Source organism: Jaculus jaculus, chromosome 8, assembly GCF_020740685.1.
Source record: "Jaculus jaculus isolate mJacJac1 chromosome 8, mJacJac1.mat.Y.cur, whole genome shotgun sequence".
Lineage (NCBI taxonomy): Eukaryota > Metazoa > Chordata > Mammalia > Rodentia > Dipodidae > Jaculus > Jaculus jaculus.
The window spans coordinates 113,627,628-113,651,041 of record NC_059109.1 but is presented as its reverse complement, the minus strand read 5'-3'; the positions used below and the strand labels follow the sequence as shown (position 1 = coordinate 113,651,041).

Sequence of the window (23,414 nt, the reverse complement as noted above, 5' to 3'; positions counted from 1 at the left end):
CAGGATAGTCAAGAAGAAATCCCTCTTAGGGAAAATAATAACTCAAGAAACTAAGGATTTTATTAAGCTTCTCTTTTTCCCTCCCCACCCACCCCATAAGAATTCACTGTAACCCAGGTTGACCTGGAGCTCATTCTGCAGCCCCAGGCTGGCCTTGAACTCACATCGATCCTCGTACCTCTGCCTCCCATATGCTGGGATCACAGATGTGGGCCACCACTCCTGACTTTCAGTTTTTTATATATCTGTGTGTATGTACACGCTCACATGTGGATTTGTGTGAGAGTGCAGGGGCACACGTACCATGGCATTGTGTCGAGATTAGAAGACAACTCAGGTGGTGGTCTTGTCATCTACCTTGTTCAAGGCAGGGTTTCTTTTCATCACTGTGTTCATCAGGTTAGCTGGATGGTGAGCTTTTGTCTTTGCCTACCTTCTCACCTAAGGCACTCAAGCTATGGTATCTATCTTTGCATGGGTTCACACTTGTTTGACAAGTGCTATGTCCACTGATCCATCTCTCCATCCCCAGTTTTCTATATTTTTTGAAACAGCTACCTAATGGGGAAAAAAATAGGGGCTGGAGAGATGGCTTAGCAGTTAAGGCATTCACCTGCAAAGCCAAAGGATCCTGGTTTGATTCTCCAGGACTCATGCACAAGGGACACATGCATCTGGAGTTCATTTGCAGTGGTTGGAGGCCCTGGTGTGCCCATTCTCTCTCCCTCTCTCTCTCTCTTTCCCTCCCTCTCTCCCTCTCCCTCTTTTTCTCTCTCAAATAAATTAATTAAAAATTTTAAAAAATAGAGAAAGACTATGTACTAATAATACATTATTTTGCTATGTCCTTTTACTAGTAGCTTATGTTGGCTTTGTCTACAACAGGACTCTATTCAAAGCATGATTAACTCTTCAGGTGTTTCTCCCCCTTTGTGTGTGTGTGGGGGGGCACTGCAAAGAAATTCCTGATGCACTTGCCACTGTGCATCTGGCTTTACATGGATTCTAGGGAATTGAACCCAGGCCACCAGGCTTTGCATGCAAGAGCCTTTAACTACTGAGCCATCTCTCCAGCCCTGGGTTCATCTTTAATTTTTAATTTTTTTAATTTTTTAGAGAGAGAATTGGCATGCCAGGGCCTCAGCTACTACAATCAAACGCCAGACACTTGCACCACCTACTGGGAATGTGTGATCCTGTGTTTGCCTCACCTTTGTGTGTCTGGCTTATGTGGGATCTGGAGAATAGAACATGGGTCCTTAGGCTTCATAGGCAAATGCCTTAACCACTAAGCCATATCTCTAGCCCCATCTTTTTTATTTTAAAGATCGTATGTCCCTTTTAAATTCCAAAAACTGTTGGAATATTATAAACATAATAATATCATTAAATTATTTGTACAATCTTTATAAGCTTAATATAGGCGTTTGTAGCTGAGAAGGGTGCTAAGCTAGGCCCTCATCTATAGTTTTTTTATTTGGTAACACTGATGTCCTTTTATATCTGTGTCATTTTAAATATTTTATTTTTTATTTTTATGTATTTATGTATTTATTTATTTATTTATGAGAGAGAGTGGGGAGAAAATGGGCGCACCAGGGCCTCTAGCCACTGTAAACAAACTCCAATTGCATGCACTACCTTGTGCATCTGGCTTACATGGGTTCTGGAAGAGTTAAATCTGGTCCTTAGACTTCATAGGCAAGTACCTTAATCATAAAGCCATCTCTCCAGCCCTAGGTCATTTTCAGTGGGTAGAAAATAACCAAATTGTACTTGGTGTTTGCAGTTTTTTATTTCTGTTTTGGAATTCTCAGTTGTATTGTTATAGCATTTTTTTGTGTCTTTCCTGTTTTTCTTTTAGACTATCCCCTAATATGACTTAAAATTAGGACAAAGAGTATTACCCAGGCTGACCTGGAATTCACTATGTAGTCTCAGGCTGGCCTCCAACTCACAGTAATCCTCCTGCCTCTGCCTCCTGAGTGCTAGGATTAAAGGTGTGTGCCAACACACCTGGCCCCAAGAGTATTATTTTTTGACCACGTTATCTTTTTTTTAAAATATTTTTATTTATTTATTTGAGAGTAGGAAAGAGGCTGAGTGAGAGAGTAGGGGAGAAAGGGAGAGAATGGGCATACCAGGGCTTCCAGCCACTGCAAACAAACTCCAGATGCATGCATCACCTTGTATATCTGGCTTACGTAGGTACTGGGGAATTGAACTGAGGTCCTTTGGCTTTGCAGGCAAGCGCTTTAACTGCTAAGCCATCTCTCCAGCCCTATCATATTCTTTAGAATAATTTCCAGTTTATATTGCCACTAGCTACTATTTAATAATGGGTTTTTAACATTTTCTTCTGTCATAATAGTGATACCATACAAATTTTGTGTGCATGTGTGAAGGGAGACATTTTAAATAATTTATCACAAAAATTTCAAACATACAAGCTTCTCCCTAAAAAAAAAAATACATAACCATCTTTATTCAACATGTTAATGTATGCTTAATAATATGTTAAACCCTATAATAATAAAGTTATCTTGGGCTAGAGAGATGGCTTAGTGGTTAAATGCTTGTCTGTGAGGCCTAAGGACCTTGGTTTGAGGCTCGACTCCCCAGGACCCACTTTAGCCAGATGCACAAGGGGGCACACGTGTTTGGAGTTTGTTTGCAGTGGCTGGAAGCCCTGGTGCTCCCATTCTCTCTCTCTCTGCCTCTTTCTCTGTCTGTTGCTCTCAAATAAATAAATAAATAATAAATAAATAAATAAAGTTATCTTGATGAAGGAGGGCAGAAATAAAGACAATAGAGGAACTGGTTGGGGGAAGGAAGAAGTTCAGTGGAAATAGTATGAAGGAGTAGGGCCAAGAGAGTGATGGGAGAGGGCTTTGATCAAAGTACATTGTGTACATATATAAAAGTTGTCAATAAAAAAGTTTAAAGGGGGCCCTGGAGAGATGGATCAGTCGTTGAGATATTTATCTGTAAAGCCTAACAGTCTTGGTTTGATTCCCCAATACCCACATAAAGCACAAAGTGGTGTTTACCTATGGAGTTCATTTGCAGTGGCTGGTGGCCCTGACATACCTATTCTCTTTCTCCTCTCTCACTTTGCTTGTAAATAAAATATTATTTTAAAAATTTAAATAAAAAAGGACAGGCATGGTAGCATGTCTTTAATCTCAGCAGTTGGGAGGCAGAGAGAGGAAGATCACTGTGAGTTCAAGGCCAACCTGGGGCTACAGAATGAGTTGCAGGTCAGCCTGGACTACAGTGAGATGTTGCCTTGAAAAAAACAAAAAAATTTAAAAAATTAAGTCATCTTGATATTTTAAATGCCTTAAAATCTTTAATACATTTTTTTCCCCCCCTGGATGTAGGGTCTCGCTCTGGCCCAAGCTAACCTGGAATTCTCTATGTATTCTCAGGCTGGCCCCGAACTCACAGCAATCCTCCTACCAGCTTATTTGGACATTCTCCTGGGCTGGAGGGATGGTTTAGCTATTAAAGTATTTGCTTGTAAAGCTAAAGGACCCAGGTTCAATACCCCAGGACCCACGTTAGCCAGCTGCACAAGGGGGCACACACATCTGGAATTCTTCTGCAGTGGCTGGAAGCCCTGGCGTGCCCTTTTCTCTCTCTCTCCCCTTCCCTCTCTTTCTCTATCAAATAAATAAATAAATAAATATAAAATATTAAAAAAGAATTTGGACATTCTCCTATATAGTGACAGTGCTGGTTTTTTTTTCTCACATATTGTTTTCCTATTTTAAATGGAAAATTTGTTTGTTTTGAGGGAAGATATCATTCTAGCCCAGGATGACTTAGAGCTCACTTTGTAGCTTAGGCTGGTTTTTTAAAAAATTTAAATATTAATTTTTTACTTTTTATTTGCAAGTAAAGGAGAGAGAGAGAGAATGGGTGGGCCAGGGCCCCCAGTCCCTGCAAGTGAATTCCAGATGCATATGCACTGTGTATCTGGCTTTACATGGTTACTAGGGAATCAAATCCTGGTCATCAGGTTTTGTAGCCAAGTGCCTTAACCCCCTGGGCCATCTGTGCAGTCCTTTGATGGCTTTGAACTCATGACCATTTCCTACCTTAGTGCTGATATTAAATGGGTGAGTCACCATGCATGACTGAAGATTAGTTTATTTAAAGAATTATTTTAGGCGGGGCATGGTAGCATATGCCTTTAATCTCGGCATTCAAGAGGCAGAGGTAGGAGGATCACTGTGAGTTCAAGGCCAACCTGAAACCACATAGTGAATTCCAGGTCAGTATAGGCAAGACTCTACCTCAAAAAAAAAAAAAAAAGAATTATTTTAGTTACAGTTACAAACTTCATTTATTTATTTATGTGTGTATGTATGTATGTATTTGTGGTAGGGTCTTACTCTAGCCCAGGTTGACCTGGAATTCACTATGTAGTCTCAGGGTGGCCTTGAACTCATGGCAATCCTCCTACCTCTGCCTTCCGAGTGCTGGGATTAAAGGCGAGCACCACCACACCTGGCTACAAATTTCTTTTTAACAAGTAGTTTGTGTAATACGTGCTTGAATCAAATACCTGAATAAGTTGGGACCTTATGAATACAGCCTAGACAACAACAAAGTCATGAACAGAAACATCAGAGTCCACACAAAAAACATTTTGGCATACCATGTAAACATAGACATGCTGGTTTTTCTGTTCCTCCTGACTTCCTTAGCAAAATCTTTCTTCTTTATATTAATCTATGGGAATTTTTTGAAAAACACCCAAAGGAAATAAATGATGGTAAGAACATGGCAAATGAGGTGCAAAAAGTAAGACCAAATATTTTATATTCAACAGGAAGCTCATAGTTCTTTGCCCAACATCATAGGCAGAAACAATGGCATCTTTTTATTTAATTTTATTTTGGTTTTCTGAGGTAGGGTCTCACTCTAGCTTAGTCTGACCTGGATTTCACATGTAGTCTCAGGGTGGCCTCAAACTCACGGTGATTATTCTACCTCTACCTCCCAAGCGCTGGGATCAAAGGCATGCACCACCATGTCTGGCCTTACTTCTTCTTATTTTAAAAAACACATTTTATTTTCAAGTAGAGAGAAAGAATGGGCATGCCAGGGTTTCCAGCCAATACAGTCCCCAGATACATGCGCCACTTGGTGCATCTGGCTTTACGTGGGTACTGGAGAATTGAACCTGGGTCATTAGGCTTTATAAACAAGTGCCTTAAGCATTGGACCATCATCTCTCCAGTCATACATATTATTCTTTCAAATCAGAACATTTATTATGATTGATAGGCAACATTCTCAAGATGAACTAAGTGCTTCAGCAGCTGCCCTCTGGGGTGTAGGTATTGTTCCTTCACAGAATCCATGCTTGATTTTGTGGTAGACAATTTTAGATGCCTCATTTGCCCAATTCCCATAGTGTTTTGGCTCTTACTCTTCACACTCCACTTATATTTTCTGTTGCATTTGGCAGGGTAGCCACATTTGTCACAGGTTAACTTCTGAAGGTGGGAGGTCTTAGAGCCACGGCAGAGGCACAACTTGTGTGTCTCGCTGCCTTGCTGCAATGCTCTTCAAAAGTGCCATCATGCCTAGCTCCTTGAGGGTTTTTAGACTTAAAAGGATCTGAAATTCTGTTTTGCTAGCTATAGCTCTGATGATGTATCCTCTATATAATTTAAGACTTTCACTCAGATAGGTTGTATGCTGCCCAAAATTATATAACAGCTTAGGCCACAATGAGTGCCCAAGGCAAGCTCACCCTGCTATGCTCAGCCTAGCTCTTTTCACACTGCCACATTCTATTTTGAAAGTCAGGTATGGTGGTCCATGCCTGTAACCCTAGAATTTGGAGGCTGAGGATTGAGTTTGAGGCCAGCATACCTACCATAGCTAGACCTTGTCCAAATACATAAATAAAGCTATGATATTTTGACCACTAATCATTTAATATATTTCCTTACTTGTTTTTTGTTTGTTTTTGTTTATCAAGGTAGGGTCTTGCTCTATCCCAGGCTGACCTGGAATTCACTATGTACTTTCAGGGTGGCCTCGAACTCATGGTGATCCACATACCTCCGTTTCCCAAGTGCTGGGATTAAAGGTGTGTATCACCACACCCACTTGTATTTCCTTGTTAAGAGCATTTAAAAACTGGATACCAAAGTTAGGCAATGGTTACCTGGGTCTGGGTTCATTTCCTTATATGGATGGTGAGGCAGAGGTAACTGCAGTGGTAAGCCCAGAGCTGCCATGCTTTCCAGGTATTTCCTTGTTCGTTCATTCCTTCTTCTTCTTCTTCTTCTTCTTCTTCTTCTTCTTCTTCTTCTTCTTCTTCTTCTTTTCTTTTTTAAGTAGGTCTCTCTCTAGCTGAGGGTGACCTGGAATTCAGTATATAGTCTCAGGCTGGCCTCAGTCTCACAGCAATTCTCCTACCTTGGCCTTCCAAGTGTTGGGATTATAGGTGTGTACTACCATGCCTGACTCTTTCATTTTTATAGTTGTCATTTGTAAAATAACTTTTTATAGTATAGATGAGTAAATGTGAACATATTTACCTGTGAAGCCTAAGGACCCAGGTTCGGTTCTTCTCCAGGCCCCACATAAGCCAGATACACATGGTAGCACATGCATCTGGAGTTCATTAACAGTGGCTAGAGCCCTGGCATGCCCATTCATATTCATTCTTTCTCTCTCCCTCCCCACCTTCCTCTCCCTCTCCATGTCTCTAATAAGTAAATAAAGATGGGGAAAAAAAAAAAAAAAGGAACTTGGTGAGCTGGAGAGGCGGATTAGTGGTTAAGGTGTTTGCCTGTGAAGCCTAAGGACCCAAATTTGATTCCCCAGGCCCCACATAAGCCAGATAAACAAGCACATGCATCTAAAGTTCATTTACAGTGGCTGGAGGCCCTAGTGTACCCATTCTCAAAATCTGCCTCCCCTCCAAATAAATAACTAAATAAATAAAATATGTTTAAAAAAGGAATTTGGCTAGTCACTAACTTTTACTGAGTAGATTTACTGGGTTTATGTTCAGTCTTCTGATGTTTCTCTTCTTTCCTCTTTGCCCTTTTTCTTTTTGTCTAGGTCCTGGGAGGAATGGAGAGGGGTCCTATTGACTGCCTTTTCTGAGAGTGCTCAGACAGTTCTTAAACAGGTCTGTCAATTCTACAGAACACAAATGAAAGCTTACTTTATAAAGGCAACTTAAAGGATTGAATGAAAAATAAATCTTAAGGGCTGGAGAGATGGCTTAGTGGTTAAGGTACTTGCCTACAAAGCCTAAGGACCCTGGTTTGGTTCCCCAGTACCCACATAAGCCACATATAAAAGGTGGCACATGCATCTGGAGTTCATTTGCAGTGGCTAGAGGCCCTGGCACCCCTGTCTCTATATCTGCCTCTCTCAAATAAATAAAATATTAAAAAAAAAAACAAAAATAGAAATAAACTTTTAGCTGGGCATAATGGTACATGCCTTGAATCCCAGGACTTCGGAAGCAGAGGTAGGAAGATCACTGAGTTCAAGGCCAGTCTGGGACTACAGAGTGAGTTCCAGGTCACCCTGAGCTACAGTGAGACCCTACCTTGGAAAAAAAGAAAGAAACTTTAAAATCTTTTGGCAGTACTGGCAATTGAATCTAGGGCATTGTGCATGCTAAACCAGCACTCTACCACTGAGTCATAGCCTCAGTCCATAGTGTTGTTTGTTTTGTTTTCTTGTTTTGAAGTAGGGTCTTGCTTTTAGCCCAGGCTGACCTAGATTCACTATGTAGCCTCAGGGTGACCTCAAACTCCTGGCAATCCTCCTACCTCTGCCTCCCAAATGCTAGGATTAAAGGTGTTTGTCACCACTCCTCCTGGCCCTGTATTTCTATTTACTTATTAGAGAGAGGGAGAGAAAGAGTGAGAGTGAATGGGCATGCCAGGGCCTCTAGCCACTGCAAAAGAACTCCAGACACATGCAGCATATGTATCTGGCTTACATGGGACCTGGAGAATCGAACCTGGGTCCTTAGACTTCGCAGGCAAGTTTCTTAATGACTAAGCCGTCTCTCCAGCCCCCAGCCCTATATTTATTTCTTAACCTGAGTCCAAGCGTTTTGCTGTTGTTTTAAGATGAAAAGATTTTTTTTTAGCTTTTTATTGACAATCTCCACAAATAATACATGTACCCTGATCATAGTCCCCTCCCATTATCCTACTTGTCCTCCTCCCTCTGTGTTCCATCTCAACTGAGCTCTTTCTTCACAGCTAGTCTTCTATTTTGATGTCATCTCCCCCACACCACCACCATTATGCACGTCTTATATAGTAGGTAATCAGCTACTGTGAGGTCAGGAATGCCAACAGCATTCGATTCCCCAGCACCCAAGTAAGCCAGATGTACAAGGTGGCACATGAGTCTGGAGTTCATTTTTTATAGTGGCTAGGGGTCCTAGCCCACCCATTCTCTTTTCTTTCTCTATCTGCCCCCCCTCTCCATTTTTGGGGGGGGTAAGGTGAGTTCTTACTCTGACCCAGGCTGACCTGGAATTCACTATGTGTCTCAGGGTGGCCTTGAACTCACAGCAATCCTCTTACCTCTGCCTCCCAAGTGCTTGGATTAAAGGCGTGCACCACCACATCTGGCTTCTACCTGCCTCTTTCTTAAATAAATAGGTAGAAGATATCGGTCTTTTATTTAGTGTGTATAAAAAATATCTGTGGCTTAGTGGTTAAGGCACTTGCCTGCAAAGCCAAAGCACCTAGGTTCAGTTCCCCAGTAAGCCAGATACACAAGGTAGTGAGTGCATGCATCTGGAGTTCTTCTGCAGTGGCTGGAGCTCCTGTCATGCTCATTCTTTCTCTTTTCTTTCTGTGAGTTTTCCTTTTATCCTCTAAAATGCTTGGTGATGAATGGCTTAAGATTTCAGAAAAATATATTTATTTATTTAGATTTAATGAAAACTCTGATTTAATATTATATAATGATACCAGGTGACCTTATAGCTTGTGATATTTATATTTTCACCTCCAATTTATAATATTGTGGTTTAATTTTTTTTCTTAATCCATCTCTCTCTTTTTTAGAATTCTGATTTAGCTGCTACTTTGAAATACAAGCCCGAAAAATGCCAACTTCTTTGGACTTAGAGGATGACCTGGATAAATGATAAAAATTAAGAAGGACATTCTGGTGAGTGAAACCTTAAATGAGAGAAAAAATAAGGCCCAAAGTAATGTTTATTCTTTTATTTTTCTTTTATTGCTTTTCTTTTCTTCTTTTTGGTTTTTTGAGGTAGACTCTCACTGTAGCCCAGGCTGACCTGGAATTCACTACAAAGTCTCAGGGTGGCCTTGAACTCACGGCAATCCTCCTACCTCTGCCTCCCAAGTGCTGGGATTAAAGGCATGCACCACCACACCCAGCTTTCATGTCACCTTTTAAAACATATGTATGATATATATGAGAGAAAACATGATACTTGTCTTTCTGAGCCTGGCTTATTCACTTAATATATAATTTTTTTTTTTTTTTTTTCGAGGTAGGGTCTCACTCTCGCTCAGACTGACCTGGAATTCACTATGTAGTCTCAAGATGGCCTTGCACTCATGGCAATCCTCCTACCTCTGCCTCCCAGAGTGCTGGGATTAAAGGTGTGTACCACCACTCCCAGCTCAATGTAATCTTTAGGTGCATCTGTCCAGACAGAATGGGTGGCCTAGGCCCTCCAGCCACTACAAGAAATGAACTCCAGACACATATGCCACCTTGTGCATCTGGCTTTACGTGGGTACTGGGATATCAAACCCGGGTCCTCAGGCTTTGCAGGCAAATATGCCTTAACCACTGAACCATCTCTCCTGCCCAACATTTCATTTAAAAAAAAAATTATTTATTTATTTATTTGAGAGAGTGAGAGAGACAGAGAGAGAATAGGTGCACCAGGCCCTCTAGCCACTGCAAACGAACTCCACGCACATGTGCCCCTTTGTGCATCTGGCTTACGTGGGTCCTGGGGAATTGAACCGAGTTCTTTTGGCTTTACAGGCAAATGCCTTAACTACTAAGCCATCCCTCCATCCCTCCAGCCCTCTTTTTTTTTTTTTTTTTTTTTTTTCCTGAGAAAGAGAATTGGGGTGCCAGGGCCTCAGCCACTGACATCAAATTCCAGATGCTTGCACCACCTAGTTGGCATGTGTGACCTTGTGCTTGCATCACCTTCCTGTTTCTGGCCTACATGGGATCTGGACAGAGATAAACATGGATCCTTAGGCTTCATAGGCAAGTGCCTTCACTGCTAACTCATCTCTCCAGACTAACATTTCATTCTTAATGCTGAATAGTACTCCACTGTGTATAAATACCATGCTTTCCTTATCCATTCATTGATGGGCACCTAGACTGAGTCTATAACGTGGCTGTTGTGAATAGTGCCAAAGTAAACAATTATGCCAGTGTCTTAGCATATGCAGATCTTGATTCCTTCAAGTTTATTCTCAGGAATGGAATAACTGGATCGTGTGGTAGTTTGGCTTCAGTGTTTGCGTAGTGACTCGACTAGTTCACATTCCCATCAGCAGTGCCTTGCCTTGGTTGTTATTTTCTTGGCTATCACCACTCTGGCTGGAATGATGCACAATCTGCATGTAGTTTTAATTTACATTTCTCTAATAGCCAGGTTAGCTGAAAAACAGTGAGCTCCATGCTCTGTGAGGGAAAAGTAAAGAAAATAAGGCAAAGGCCTGATAGAAGAAGTCACCTGACATCCTCCTCTGGCCTCTGCATGTGTATTTACATACATGCATACAACACACACACAAACGCACTTAAAATTTTTTTTAAATGTTTTATTTGAGAGAAAGAAAGAAGCAAAGAGAGAACGAGCATCAGCACTCCAGGACCTCTTGCCATTGCAAACAAACTCCAGATGCATGTGCCACTTTGTGCATCTGGTATTATGTGGGAACTGGGGAATCAAACCTGAGCCATCAGGCTTTGCAAGCAAGTACCTTTAACTTGTGAGCCATTCTCTAGCCTCACACAAATCTTCTGTATGTGGATATCCTATCTTCCCATCTATTAAGAAAGCTGTCTTTTCTCCAATATATATTTGGTACCTTTTTTGAGAATCAGATGGCTGTAGCTGGCAGATTTCTGGATCCTCTATTATATTCTATTGGTGTACATGTCTTTTTGTGTCATTACCATGCTGTTTTGTTTTTTTTTTTTAATTTTTTTGGTTGTTTATTTATTTGAGAGAGACAGAGAGACAGAGAGAGAGAGAGAGAGAGAGAGAAAGAATGGGCGCACCAGGGTTTCCAGCCATTGCAAATGAACTCCAGACACCTGCGCCCCCTTGTGCATCTGGCTAAAATGGGTCCTGGGGAATTGAGCCTCGAACCGGGGTCCTTAGGCTTCACAGGCAAGCGCTTAACCACTAAGCCATCTCTCCAGCCCACCATGCTGTTTTTATTACTATTGCTCTATCATATACTTCAAATTCAGGTATCGTGATAACTCCAGGATTACTGTTTATACTCAGGATTGCTTTGGATCTTTGGGGTCTATTTTGCATTCATGTAAATTTCAGGATTGTTATTTGAAATTTTTATTATTTTTTTATTTTTAAAAATTTATTTGAGAGAAAGAGGCAGATAGATACAAAGAGAATAGGCAACCTAGGGCCTCTGTCCACTGTAAACAAACTCCAGATGCATGTGTCACCATGTACATCTGGCTCATGTGACTACTGGGGCATTGAACCTGGATATTTAGGCTTCACAAATAAGCAACTTAACCACTAACCCATCTCTCCAGCCCCCTATTTTTTTTTCATTTTTAAAAAGTTTTTATTAGCACATAGTATATATAATAATTGTTTCATTCTGACATTTCCATACATGTATATAATGTATTTTTCTCATGTTCACCCCATTGCCCTTTATTGTTCCTGTTCCTCCCCACTCCTATTGTTCCCCTTCCTACCTTATTATTTTTTTTTTTTAATTTTTATTTGTTTGTGAGCACCATTGTCTTGACACTGCAAATGAATGTCATATGCTTGTGGCACTTTCTGTATCTAGTTTTATAAGGGTGCTGAGGAATTGAACCCTGACTGTCATGTTTTGCAAGCAAGCACCTTTTTTGGGGGGGGTGAGTTCTGAGGTCGTCTCTGCTCTAGCCTAGGCTGGCCTTGAATTCACAGCAGTCCTATAAACTCAGCCTCCCAAGTGCTGGGATTAAAGAGCGTGTGCTACCGCGCCCAGCTGCAAACACCCTTAATTGATGGTCCATTTCCCTAGCCCATTTATTCTTTATTTCATATATTTTAATTTTTAAAAATTATTTTAATTTATTTGAGAGAGAGATACAGAAATAGGCTGGGGGAGGGGAGAGAATGGGCATGCCAGGACCTCCAGCCACTGCAAACAAATTCCAGATGCATGCACACCCCCCTCCCCTTGTGCATCTGGCTTTCTAAAGGTGTTGAGGAATTGAACCTGGGTCCTTTGGCTTTGCAGGCACCTCAACCACTAAGCCATGTCTCCAGCCCCTTAAAAACTATTTTTTGACAATTTTCATACATGTAAATAACACATTTTGATTATAATCCTCTTCCATTACTTTATTTTTTTACTCCCCTCCCCTGACCCCTATCACTAAACCCTTTCTTTCCAGCTAGTCTTCTATTTAGATTACTTCTTCTTCTTTCCTCCTTCCCCTTCCTCTCTGCCCCTTCCCTCTCTACACCTGGCCAAGTCTTCTGTTTTCTGATCACTTTGACCAATTATGGATCTCTGTGGTAACTGCTACCCAATGCAAAAAGAAGTTTCTCTCATCAGAGCTGAGAGCAGCACTAATCAGTGGGTGTAAACATAAATATTGAAAAGCAGGTTGATGGGTACAATAAAATAGTTGTAGTAGTAGCTTTCTCATTAGGGTCTGTGACCTGCCTAGCCATGGGCTTTTGACAAAGTTTATAGTCCTAGGCATGAATTCCATCCTATGGAGTTGACCTGAACTCCAATTAGAAAGTGGTTGGAGGACTAGAGAGGTGGTTTAGCAGTTAAGCGCTTGCCTGTGAAGCCTAAGGACCCTGGTTCGAGGCTCGATTCCCCAGGACCCACGTTAGCCAGATGCACAAGGGGGCGCGCACATCTAGAGTTCGTTTGCAGTGGCGTACCCATTCTCTGTCTCTCTTTCTCTATCTGCCTCTTTGTCTCTCTGTCACTTTCAAATAAATGAAAATAAACAAAAAAAAAATTAAAAAAAAAGAAAGAAAGAAAGAAAGTGGTTGGATCCAAGCATGGTGGTGCACACCTTTAATCCCAGCACTTGGGAAGCTGAGAGGAGGATTCTGTGAGTTTGAGGTGTCTGTGTAGTGAATTCCACGTCAACCTGAGCTAGAGTAAGACTGAAACCCTACCTTCAATAAGACAAGAAAAAAGAAAGTGGTTGGCTATACTTACCGTAACATTCATGTCACTGTTACACCAGTGAGTACATCTTGCCTGGCTGGTCCATAGTGTAGCACTCCCAGTCCACAGCTGGGAAAAGTGTGATGACTTTTTTCCATCACCCTCTGGCACTAGGATTTTTGCTTATCTTTTTTTGTTGTTGTTGTTGTTTATTTTTATTTATTTGTTTATTTGAGAGCAACAAACAGAGAGAGAAAGAGCTAGACACAGAGAGAGAGAGAATGGGCACGCTACGGCCTTCAGCCACTGCAAACAAAATCCAGACATGTGCCCCCTTGTGCATCTGGCTAACGTGGGTCCTGGGGAATTGAGCCTCGAACTAGGGTCCCTAGGCTTCACAGGCAAGTGCTTAACCACTAAGCCATCTCTCCAGCAACCCCCCCCCTTTTTAAAGGCAAGCCCAGAAGACTAGCTTTTTTTTTTAAATGGGAAAGAGAGAGACTTGGTGCACCAGGGCCTCCAGCCACTGCAATTTAACTCCAAACACATGTGCCCCCTTGTATGAATGTGTGACCTTGTACATTTGTGTCACTTTGTGTGTCTGATTTATGTGGGACCTGGAGAGTTGAACATGAATCCTTAAGCTTCACAGGCAAGTGCTTTAGCCACTAAGCCATCTCTTAGCCCTTGCTTAATATTTTTGTTTGCAATATTTTTGCTTGTTTAAGACAGGAACTCAATGACGTAGCCCCGGCTCAAAACTTTTGATCCTCCTGTTGGGATTAGTAGTGTGTACCACCATCACACCCAGCCTTTATTTTCTTTGTGACTTTTTGTATTCTCTTCCCAGTATTCTAGGCTTACAGAAAGGTAGCACAGAATATACTAAAAGGAAATTTTACTTAGCAAATAAATTATACTTTTCATAAAATTATAGATTATTCAGTGTTGAATATATGATGTTATATTATTTTTGCATTCTCTTTTCAAAGGTTTTATTACCCACTTGCACATGCTTCTGAAATAATATTCACTATGGTTTTGGATGACCTTCCAAACTTAGAAGACATCTATACATCCTTATGTTCATCAACAGAAGACGCAGAGATGGATTTTGACTCTGGACTAGAAGATGATGACACAAAAAATGACAGTATTTTGGAGGATTCCACAATTTTTGTAGCCTTCAAAGGAAATATAGATGATAAAGACTTCAAGTGGAAACTGGATGCAATATTAAAGAATGTGCCCAACTTGTTACATATGGGTAATTGGCTTTAATTATTTCCTTCTTATTACTCTTCGAAGTGTTTGTCCTTCCATGATTATCTTCAGCTTTGCAAGGTAAAGTGAAAGGGTAATTCTAAGGGCAAAGTTGGAACTTAAGTTTTGTTTTTTTAAAATAGAAGTGCTCTTGTATTTCATGTAAGTACAATGAAAAAAATGAGCTAATAAAGTACTGCTTAACATAGAAGTCATTATCTGCTCTAGTGGATAGAGATGATTCCTAAAATATAAATTTATGTTTGTTTATTGCTTTAAACTCTAGTCTAAATTTCTTTTCCTGTAAATTGACAAGGTTAAACTGGATCTTTAAAGCTCCTTAAAGATGAGAAAAAAATCCATTATTCTATATTTACAATGCACTATAAATTTATTCTCTTAAATTTTACTGTAGAGGTCACTGACAGCATGTTGGTTCAATCTGTTGCCATATGTTGTTTGGCCCACTTTAGAATCCGAATGTTTTGTTTTGCGCTGGAATTCTTTTTTCTCAAGGTAGTATCTCACTCTAGCCCAGGCTGACCTGGAAATCATTCTGTAATCCTAGGCTGGTCTCCAACTCACAGTGATCTTCCTACCTCTGCCTCCCTGTTTTGTTTTTAATGTTTGAGTTTCATTGCTAATACTTTAAGACTTGAGATATTTTATATAAAAACCCAGGTTTTAAAAATGGAAAGATTAGCTGAGCTCTTCCTTCTTTTCTAGGTAGGGTTAAGTAGCAGTTGCTACTGGGTCTGGTGGGTGTTTATGTCTTTGAATCTTTCTTTTCTTTTCTGTTTTTTTTTTTTTGTTTGTTTGTTTGGTTTTGTTTTTTTTTTTTTTGGAAGGGTCTCACTCTGGCCTAGGCTGGCCTGGAATTCACTATATAGTCTCAGGGTGGCCTCCTCGAACTCATGGTGATCTTCCTACCTCTACTTCCCAAGTGCTGGGATTAAAGGCATGCATCACCATGCCTGGCATATTTGCATATTTTTGAATCTTGATTTAGATGTTCATCTTTTTTTGTAGCACAATTTTATGATCTCTTCAGGCATTGTGAAAAGCCTAGGTTTCATCCTTTTATCACAAATCTTTTTGGGGGAGGGGGCGGGGTTTTAGGTAGGGTCTTTCTATATAGTCCAGGCTGAAACTAGACTCAGTCTGGCCTCAAATTCACAGTGATCCTTCTACCTCAGCCCTCCAAGTCCTGGGATTAGAGGTGTGTACCACCACATCTGGTTTATCACAAATTTTAAATTGATCATTTACTAATTAATTTTTTTTTCTTTGAAATTTAGTGTCTGGGGAGGCTTGTGTTTTAAAGTGACCCCTTTTGGGCTGGAGAGATGGCTTAGCGGTTAAGCGCTTGCCTGTGAAGCCTAAGGACCCAGGTTCAAGGCTCAACTCTCCAGGACCCACGTTAGCCAGATGCACAAGGGGACACATGCGTTTGGAGTTCGTTTGCAGTGGTTGGAAACCCTGGCGCGCCCATTCTCTCACTCTCTCTCTCTGCCTCTTTGAATGTCGTTCTCAAATAAATAAATAAAAATAACAAATAAAATTTAAAAAAATTAAGTGACCCCTTTTTATTTATTTATTTTGGTTTTTGAGGTAGGGTCTCTCTCCAGCCCACCCAGGCTGATCTGGAATTCACTGTGTAGTCTCAGGGTGACCTTGAATTCACAGCGATCTTCTTACCTCTGCCTTCTGAATGCTGGGATTAAAGTTGTGGGCCACTATGCCCGGCTTTAAAGCACTTTTTATTTTATTTATTTATTTGAGAGAGAAAGAGGCAGAGAGAGGGAGAGAGAATGGGTGCGCCAAGGCCTCCAGCTGCTGTAAACCAACTCCAGATGCATGTGCATCTGGCTTTATGTGGGTCCTGGAGGATCAAACCTAGGTCCTTTGGCTTTGCAGACAAGCACCTTAACAGTTAAGCAATCCCTCCAGCTCTTAACGCACTTCTTACTGTGTGACTGACTCTTGACATACTTAAGGATTTTTTAAAATATTTTTTAAATTATTTATTTATTTGAGAGTGAGAGAGAGAGAAACAGGCAGAGAGAGTCAGACAGACAATGGGCGTGCCAGGGCCTCCAGCCACTGCAAATGAACTCCAGACACGTACACCCCCTTGTGCATCTGGCTAACGTGGGTCCTGGGGAATCGAGCCTCGAACCAGGGTCCTTAGGCTTCACAGGCAAGCACTTAATTGCTAAGCCATCTCTCCAGCCCAGGGCTTTTTTAAATATGCATAGTATTAGAAAATTTTATGTGTTGAAATTTCCATTATCCTTATTATTGTAACTGTCATAATACATGATATTTTAAAGGTCTTGCTGGGCCTGAGATTATTGTCTTTAATTAATTCATGTTTTATTATTGTTATTGCAGTGACCAAATACTTAACAAGTCAACTCAAAGAAATAAAAATTTGTTTTGTTTCCATTCAGAGGAATGTAGTTAGAGATGGCTGGGAAGTCATGGCAGGCAGGAGCTGATTATTTTGGTCCATGGCACTGACTAGCTCCACTGACTTTCTTATTGTTCATTCAGTCTGGGACCCCCACATTGGTGGGTCTTCCCTCAGTTAAACATCTCTGGAAACATCCTCACAAACACACCCAAAATTATTTCTCATTAATGCCTTAGATGTTCTCTCTCTCTCTCTTTCTCTCTCTCTCTCTCTCTCCCTGTGTGTGTGTGTTGCAGTGAGGTTCACATTGCTGGCAGAAATCACCTGAACAAGAGCAGCTTGTGGGAAAAAAGGTTTATTTTGGTTTACAGACTCGAGGGGAAGCTCCATGATGGCAGAGGAAAGTGGTGGCATGAGCAGGGGGTGGCCATCGCCTCCTCACCAACATCAGATGGACAACAGCAACAGGAGAGTGTGCCAAACACTGGCATGGGGAAACTTGCTATCACACCCATAAGCCCACTCTCAACAATATATTCTCTCCAGGAAGTGTTAATTCTCAAATCTCCATCAGCTGGGAATCTAGCATTCAGAACACCTAAGTTTATAGGGAGACTCCTGAGTCAAACCACCACAGTATGCATTCACAGGTATGAAGATGTGTGCTTTCCTTGTACATGTCTGTGGAGGCTAGAGGAAGGACAACATTGAGTGCCTTTCTCTATTGCTCATGCATATTTCCTTGAGATAGCCTTTTATTGAACCTGGAACTGGTGTTTTGTTTTGTTTTTTTCTTCACTCAGACTAACTAATTTAGACCTTCTTAGGCCTGCATGCTTGTGACCCACAGCCCCATTGATTCTCTGGTCTCTGCTCCCCACAGGACTAGGCTTACAGGCGAGCTAGCTATGCACAGCTGTTTACATGGGTGCTGGAGAATCAAACAGCTTATATTAGGCCTTCTCAGGCAGCATGCATGTGTGGAAAAAAAGCTCTCATCATCTGTTGAGTCATCTCCTCAGCTCCATTATATATTTTTCAATACAGGTTGACATGTTTTACTATCATAGTATATAAAGTGCTGAATCAGTTTATTTATGGATTTTTTTTTTTTCCTCAAGGTTGGGGTCTTACTCTAGCCCAGGCTGACCTAGAACTTATGTGGTACATCCAGACAGACCCCATACTCACAGCAGCCCTCCTACCTCAGCCTCCCAAGGGCTGGGATTAAAGGCATGTTCCATCATGCCCACCTATTTATGGTTTTTTTTTTTTAAATTTTAATTTATTTATTTGAGAGCGACAGACACAGAGAGAAAGACAGATAGAGGGAGAGAGAGAGAATGGGCACGCCAGGGCTTCTAGCCTCTGCAAACGAACTCCAGACGCGTGCGCCCCCTTGTGCATCTGGCTAACGTGGGACCTGGGGAACCGAGCCTCGAACCGGGGTCCTTAGGCTTCACAGGCAAGCACTTAACCGCTAAGCCATCTCTCCAGCCCTATTTATGGTTTTTTAATTACCAAATCTAGAGGGTTTGTTTTTGCCAATTTGGTTTTTCGAGGTAGGGTCACACTCTAACTCAGGCTGATCTGGAAATCACTGTGTCATCTCAGGGTGGCCTCAAACTCACAGCAATCCTCCTACCTCTGTCTGCCTCCTGAGTACTAGGGTTGAAGGTATGCGCCACCTTGCTCGGCTTCAAATCTAGAGTTTTAATGGTATCAAGAGTATATTCTTGGGCTGGAGGGATGGCTTAGCAGTTAAGGTGTTTGCCTGCAAAGCTGAAGGACCCAGGATCAATTCTCCAGGACCCACATTAAGATGCACAAGGGGGCGCATGCATCTGGAGTTTGTTTGCAGTGGCTAGAGGCCCTGGTGCACCTATTCTCCCTCTCCCTCTCTCTCTATCTCTCTTTCTCCCCCCTTTCTCTGTCAAAAAAATAAATAAAATTGAGAAAAGTTTTTTTTTTTTTTAAAAAAAAGAATATATTCTTCTGAGCTGGGCATAGTAGTACACACCTTTAATCCCAGGACTCAGGAGGCCAAGTAGGAGGATTGTCATGAGTTCTAGGCTAGCCTGGACTACAGACTGAGTTCCTGGTCAACTTACTTAAAAAAAGAGAGGGCTGGAGAAATGGCTTAGCAGTTAAAGCACTTGCCTGTAAACCTAAAGCACCCAGGTTCATTTTCCTAGGATCCACATAAGCCAGATGTACAAGGTGGTGCATGCATCTGGAGTTTGTTTGCATCAGCTGGAAGCCCTGGTGCACCCATTCTCTCTCTCTCCCTCCCTCCCTCTTTCTCTCTTCCTCTTGAGTAAATAAAAATGTATGTGTGTGAGAGAGAGAAAGGGAAGGAGGGAGGACTGGGAGATGGCTTAGCAGTTAAGGCACTTCCCTGAAAAGCCAAAGGTCCCAGGTTTGATTCCCCAGGACCCATGTAAGCCAGTGCAAGGTCCTGGTACACCCATTCTCTCCCTTCATCTGTCCCCCTCAAATAAATAAAATAAAAATATTGCCAGGTGTGGGGGTGCACACTTTTTTTCCCAGCACTCAGGAAGCAGAGGTATGAAGATTGCCGGGAGTTCAAGGTCACCCTGAGACTACATAGTGAATTCCAGATCAGCCTGAGCTAGCATGACACCCTACCTCGAAAAGCCAAAAAAAGGGGGGGTTGCTGGAGTGATGGCTCAACTGCTAAGGCCCTTGGCTACAAAACGTAACAACCTGGGTTCACTTTCCTAGTATCCACATAAAGCCAGAAGCATAAAGTGGCCCATGCATCTGGAGTTCATTTCATTTGCAGCAGGTGGAGGATATGACACACCTATTCTCTTTGTCTTTCTCTTTGCTTACAAATAAATTAATAAAAACATTTATTTGTTTGTTTGTTTGTTTATTTATTTATTTGAAAGAGGGGGAGAGAGAGAGAGAGAAAAAATGGGCATGCCAGGGCCTCCATCTACTGCAAACAAACTCTAGACACCTGTGCCACCTTATGCATCTGGCTCACGTAGATCCTGGGGGATCAAACCTGGATCTTTTGGCTTTTCAGGCAAGTGTCTTAACTGTCAAGCCATCTCTCCAGCCCTAAAAATGTTTTTGTTTTGTTTAAAAAAAAAAAAAAGAGCCAGGTGTGGTGGCACATGCCTTTAATCCCAGCAGAGATAGGAGGATCACCTGAGTTCAAGGCCACTCTGAGACTACATGATGAATTCCAGGTCAGCCTGGGCTAGATAGAGTGAGACCCTACCTCAAAAAAACAAAAAGAGAGAGAGAACATATCCTTTTATTTTCTTCTTCTCTCTCTCTTTCTTTCTTTTCCTTCCTTCCTTCCTTCCCCCCCCCTCTTTTTTTTTTTTGGTCAGGGTTCCAAGGCTAGACTAGATTCACTGTGTAGCTCAGGAGTGCTTGGATTGGGTATGCACCATTACATCCAGTTTCATGCAGTGTTGGAGATTGAACTCAGTGCCTTCTACATGCTAGGCAGGCACTCTACTCACTGGGCTGTAATCCCAGACCCAAACTGTTACAGGATTGTATATGTGTGTGAGTGCAGGCACTGGTATGCATTTTAACTTGTAGGTGTTGGTCCTTGCCTTCCACATAATTTGAGACAGGGTCTCTGTGTTGTTCATCACTCAGTTTACCAGGCTAGCTGGCCCCTGGCTTCTGGCAGATTTTCCTGTTTCTGCCTCCCTTAACTTAAAATATATATATATTTTTTATTTATTTATTTGCAGAGAGAGAGAGAGAGAAAATGGATGCACTAGGGCTTTTAAGCCACTGCAAACGAACTCCAAATGTATGCACTATTTTGTGCATTTGGCTTTATGTGGGTACTAGTGAATCGATTCCAGGCTATCAGGCTTTGCAAGCAAGTGCCTTTAAGTGCTGAGCCATTTCTCCAGCCCAAGATTATGCTCTTGACTATTTTTTCTTTTTTCTTTTTTTTTTTTTTTTTTTTTTGCTGGGGCTGGAGAGATTGCTCAGTGGTTAAGGCACTTGCCTGCAAAGCTTAACAACCTGGTTTCAGTTTCCTAATACCCACATAATAGTGTGCCCATTCTTACTCTCTCTTCCCCTCTCTCTGTCTCTAATAAATAAATAAAAATGAAAATAAAATCTTTTATAAAATGGTGATCTTCCTGCCTTCCCAATGCTAGGAATAAAGGAATGGTTCACTGGGCCTGGCTTTAAGTGCTTTTTTTTAAAATTATTTTTATTTATTTATTTGACAGAGAGAGAGAATAGGCACACCAGGGCCTCTAGCCACTGCAAACAAAATCCAGCTGCGTGCATCTGGCTAACGTGGGTCTTGGGGAATTGAACCTGGGTCCTTTGGCTTTGCAGGCAAATGTCTTAACTGCTAAGCCATTCCTCCAGCCCTTTAAATGTTTTTTTGTTTTGTTTGGTTTTGGTTTTTCAAGGTAGGGTCTTACTCTGGCCTAGGCTGACCTGGAATTCACTATGTCTCTCTCTGCTCACAAATTAGTAATATTTTATCATGGTATATTATCTATACTTACAGAACTTGTCAAAAATTTGTGAGACCAAATGAATATGAGCACGCCAGTGCCTCCTGCTGCTGCAAACAAATTCCAGATGCATATGCCATGTTATACATCTGACTTTACATGAGCACTAGGGAGTTAACCCCAGGCTGCCAAGCTTTGCAAGCAAACATCTTCAACTGCTAAGCCATCTCCCCAGCCCTGAGAAAAGCTATTTCTATATGATCATTTGATGATAATGAAAGGTATAATTGAATAAGGTTATAAAAGACTTAGTTTATCTATGTTCACCATGAGTTACCTTTATTTTTAACATTTTTATTGACAATTTAAAAAAAATTTTTTGTTCATTTTTTAAAAAATTTACTTATTTATTTATTTGAGAGTGACAGACACAGAGAGAAAGGCAGAGAGAGGGAGAGAGAGGGAATGGGCACACCAGGGCTTCCAGCCTCTGCAAACGAACTCCAGACGCGTGCGCCCCCTTGTGCATCTGGCTAACGTGGGACCTGGGGAACCGAGCCTTGAACCGGGGTCCTTAGGCTTCACAGGCAAGCGGTTAACCACTAAGCCATCTCTCCAGCCCTTTGTTCATTTTTATTTATTTGAGAGCAACAGACAGAGAGAGAGTAAAAGGCAGAGAGAGAGAATGGGTGCCAGGGCTTCCAGCTACTGCAAACAAACTCCAGATGCATGCACCCCCTTGTGCATCTGGCTAACATGGGTCCTGGGGAATCAAGCCTCAAATCGGGGTCCTAAGGCTTCACAGGCAAGCGCTTAACCGCTAAGCCATCTCTCCAGTCCTTATTGACAGTTTTAACATATGTATATAGTGTACTTTGATTGTAATCTCCTCCACTACCTTCTCTTGTTGCCTTCCCCCCTCACCTCCCATTGAACCTCTACTTCCTAACTAGTCTCCCTTCCACCTTGATTTTCTTTTGTTTGTTTGTTTGTTTGTTTGTTTGAGAGAGAGGAAGAAAGGCAGATACAGAGAGTGAAAGGAGTGCCAGGGCCTCCAGCCACTGCAAATGAACTCCAGATGTGTGTGCCACCTTGTGCATCTGGCTTATGTGGGTCCTGGGGAGTCAAACCTAGGTCCTTTGACTTTGAAGGCAAGAGCCTTAACCGCTAAGACATGTCTCCAGCCCCCACCTTGATTTTCTTTTTTTCCCTGTGTGTGTGTGTGTATGCATGCATGTGTGAGTCACTGATTCCAGTTAGGGCTGCCTGCATGTGCATGAGTGTTAGATTATTTACTAGTGGCACACCACTGCAGAATGTGTCTTCTATTCTCCCAGCAACCATTAACTGCCAATAACTTCTCAGGGAGGGATGGAGTACTCTTCCATCATATGTGACAATGTTGATGGGCCCAGTGTTATGTAGGTGTTGTACAGGTAATGATAATCACTTGAGATCATGAACACCCATGTCATGTGTAAAGGACATCATTCCATAGCACTCCTCCTCTGGCTCTTAACATTCATTTAAAAAATGCATGAAAAAAAAATATATTTGAGAGAGAGAAGGGGAGAAGAAAGTGTGGGCGCACCAAAGTCTCCTACCACTGCAAATGAACTCCAGACACATGTGCACTTTGTGCATCTGGCTATATATGGGTATTTGGAAATTGAGCCTAGGCCTTCAGGCTTTGCAAGCAAGTGCTTTTAAGTGCTGAACTCTCTCTCTAGCCCTGGCTCTTACATTCTTATCACCCCCACTTCTGCAGTATTTCCTGAAATTTGGAGGGGTTTATATAGATGCCTTATTTAGTGTTTTGCACTCTATAGTCACTTATTGTTAGTG

The 23,414-nt window shown here is 41.7% G+C and overlaps 1 protein-coding gene across 7 annotated transcripts in view; it reads left to right on the top strand.

The window, feature by feature from the left end:
- The window catches only part of Ncoa6 (nuclear receptor coactivator 6), a 139,378-nt gene that overhangs the window by 31,133 nt on the left and 84,831 nt on the right, over nt 1-23,414 (top strand). For 6 of the 7 annotated variants that reach the window (XM_045155745.1, XM_045155744.1, XM_045155743.1 and 3 more), the window contains exons 2-4: nt 7,096-7,165; nt 9,081-9,186; nt 14,405-14,679. In XM_045155745.1, the coding sequence (XP_045011680.1) occupies nt 14,448-14,679 (232 nt within the window). In that variant the 5' untranslated portion in view covers nt 7,096-7,165; nt 9,081-9,186; nt 14,405-14,447. The remainder of the gene's footprint in view (nt 1-7,095; nt 7,166-9,080; nt 9,187-14,404; nt 14,680-23,414) is intronic. The other variant, XM_045155741.1, reaches the window with a different exon arrangement.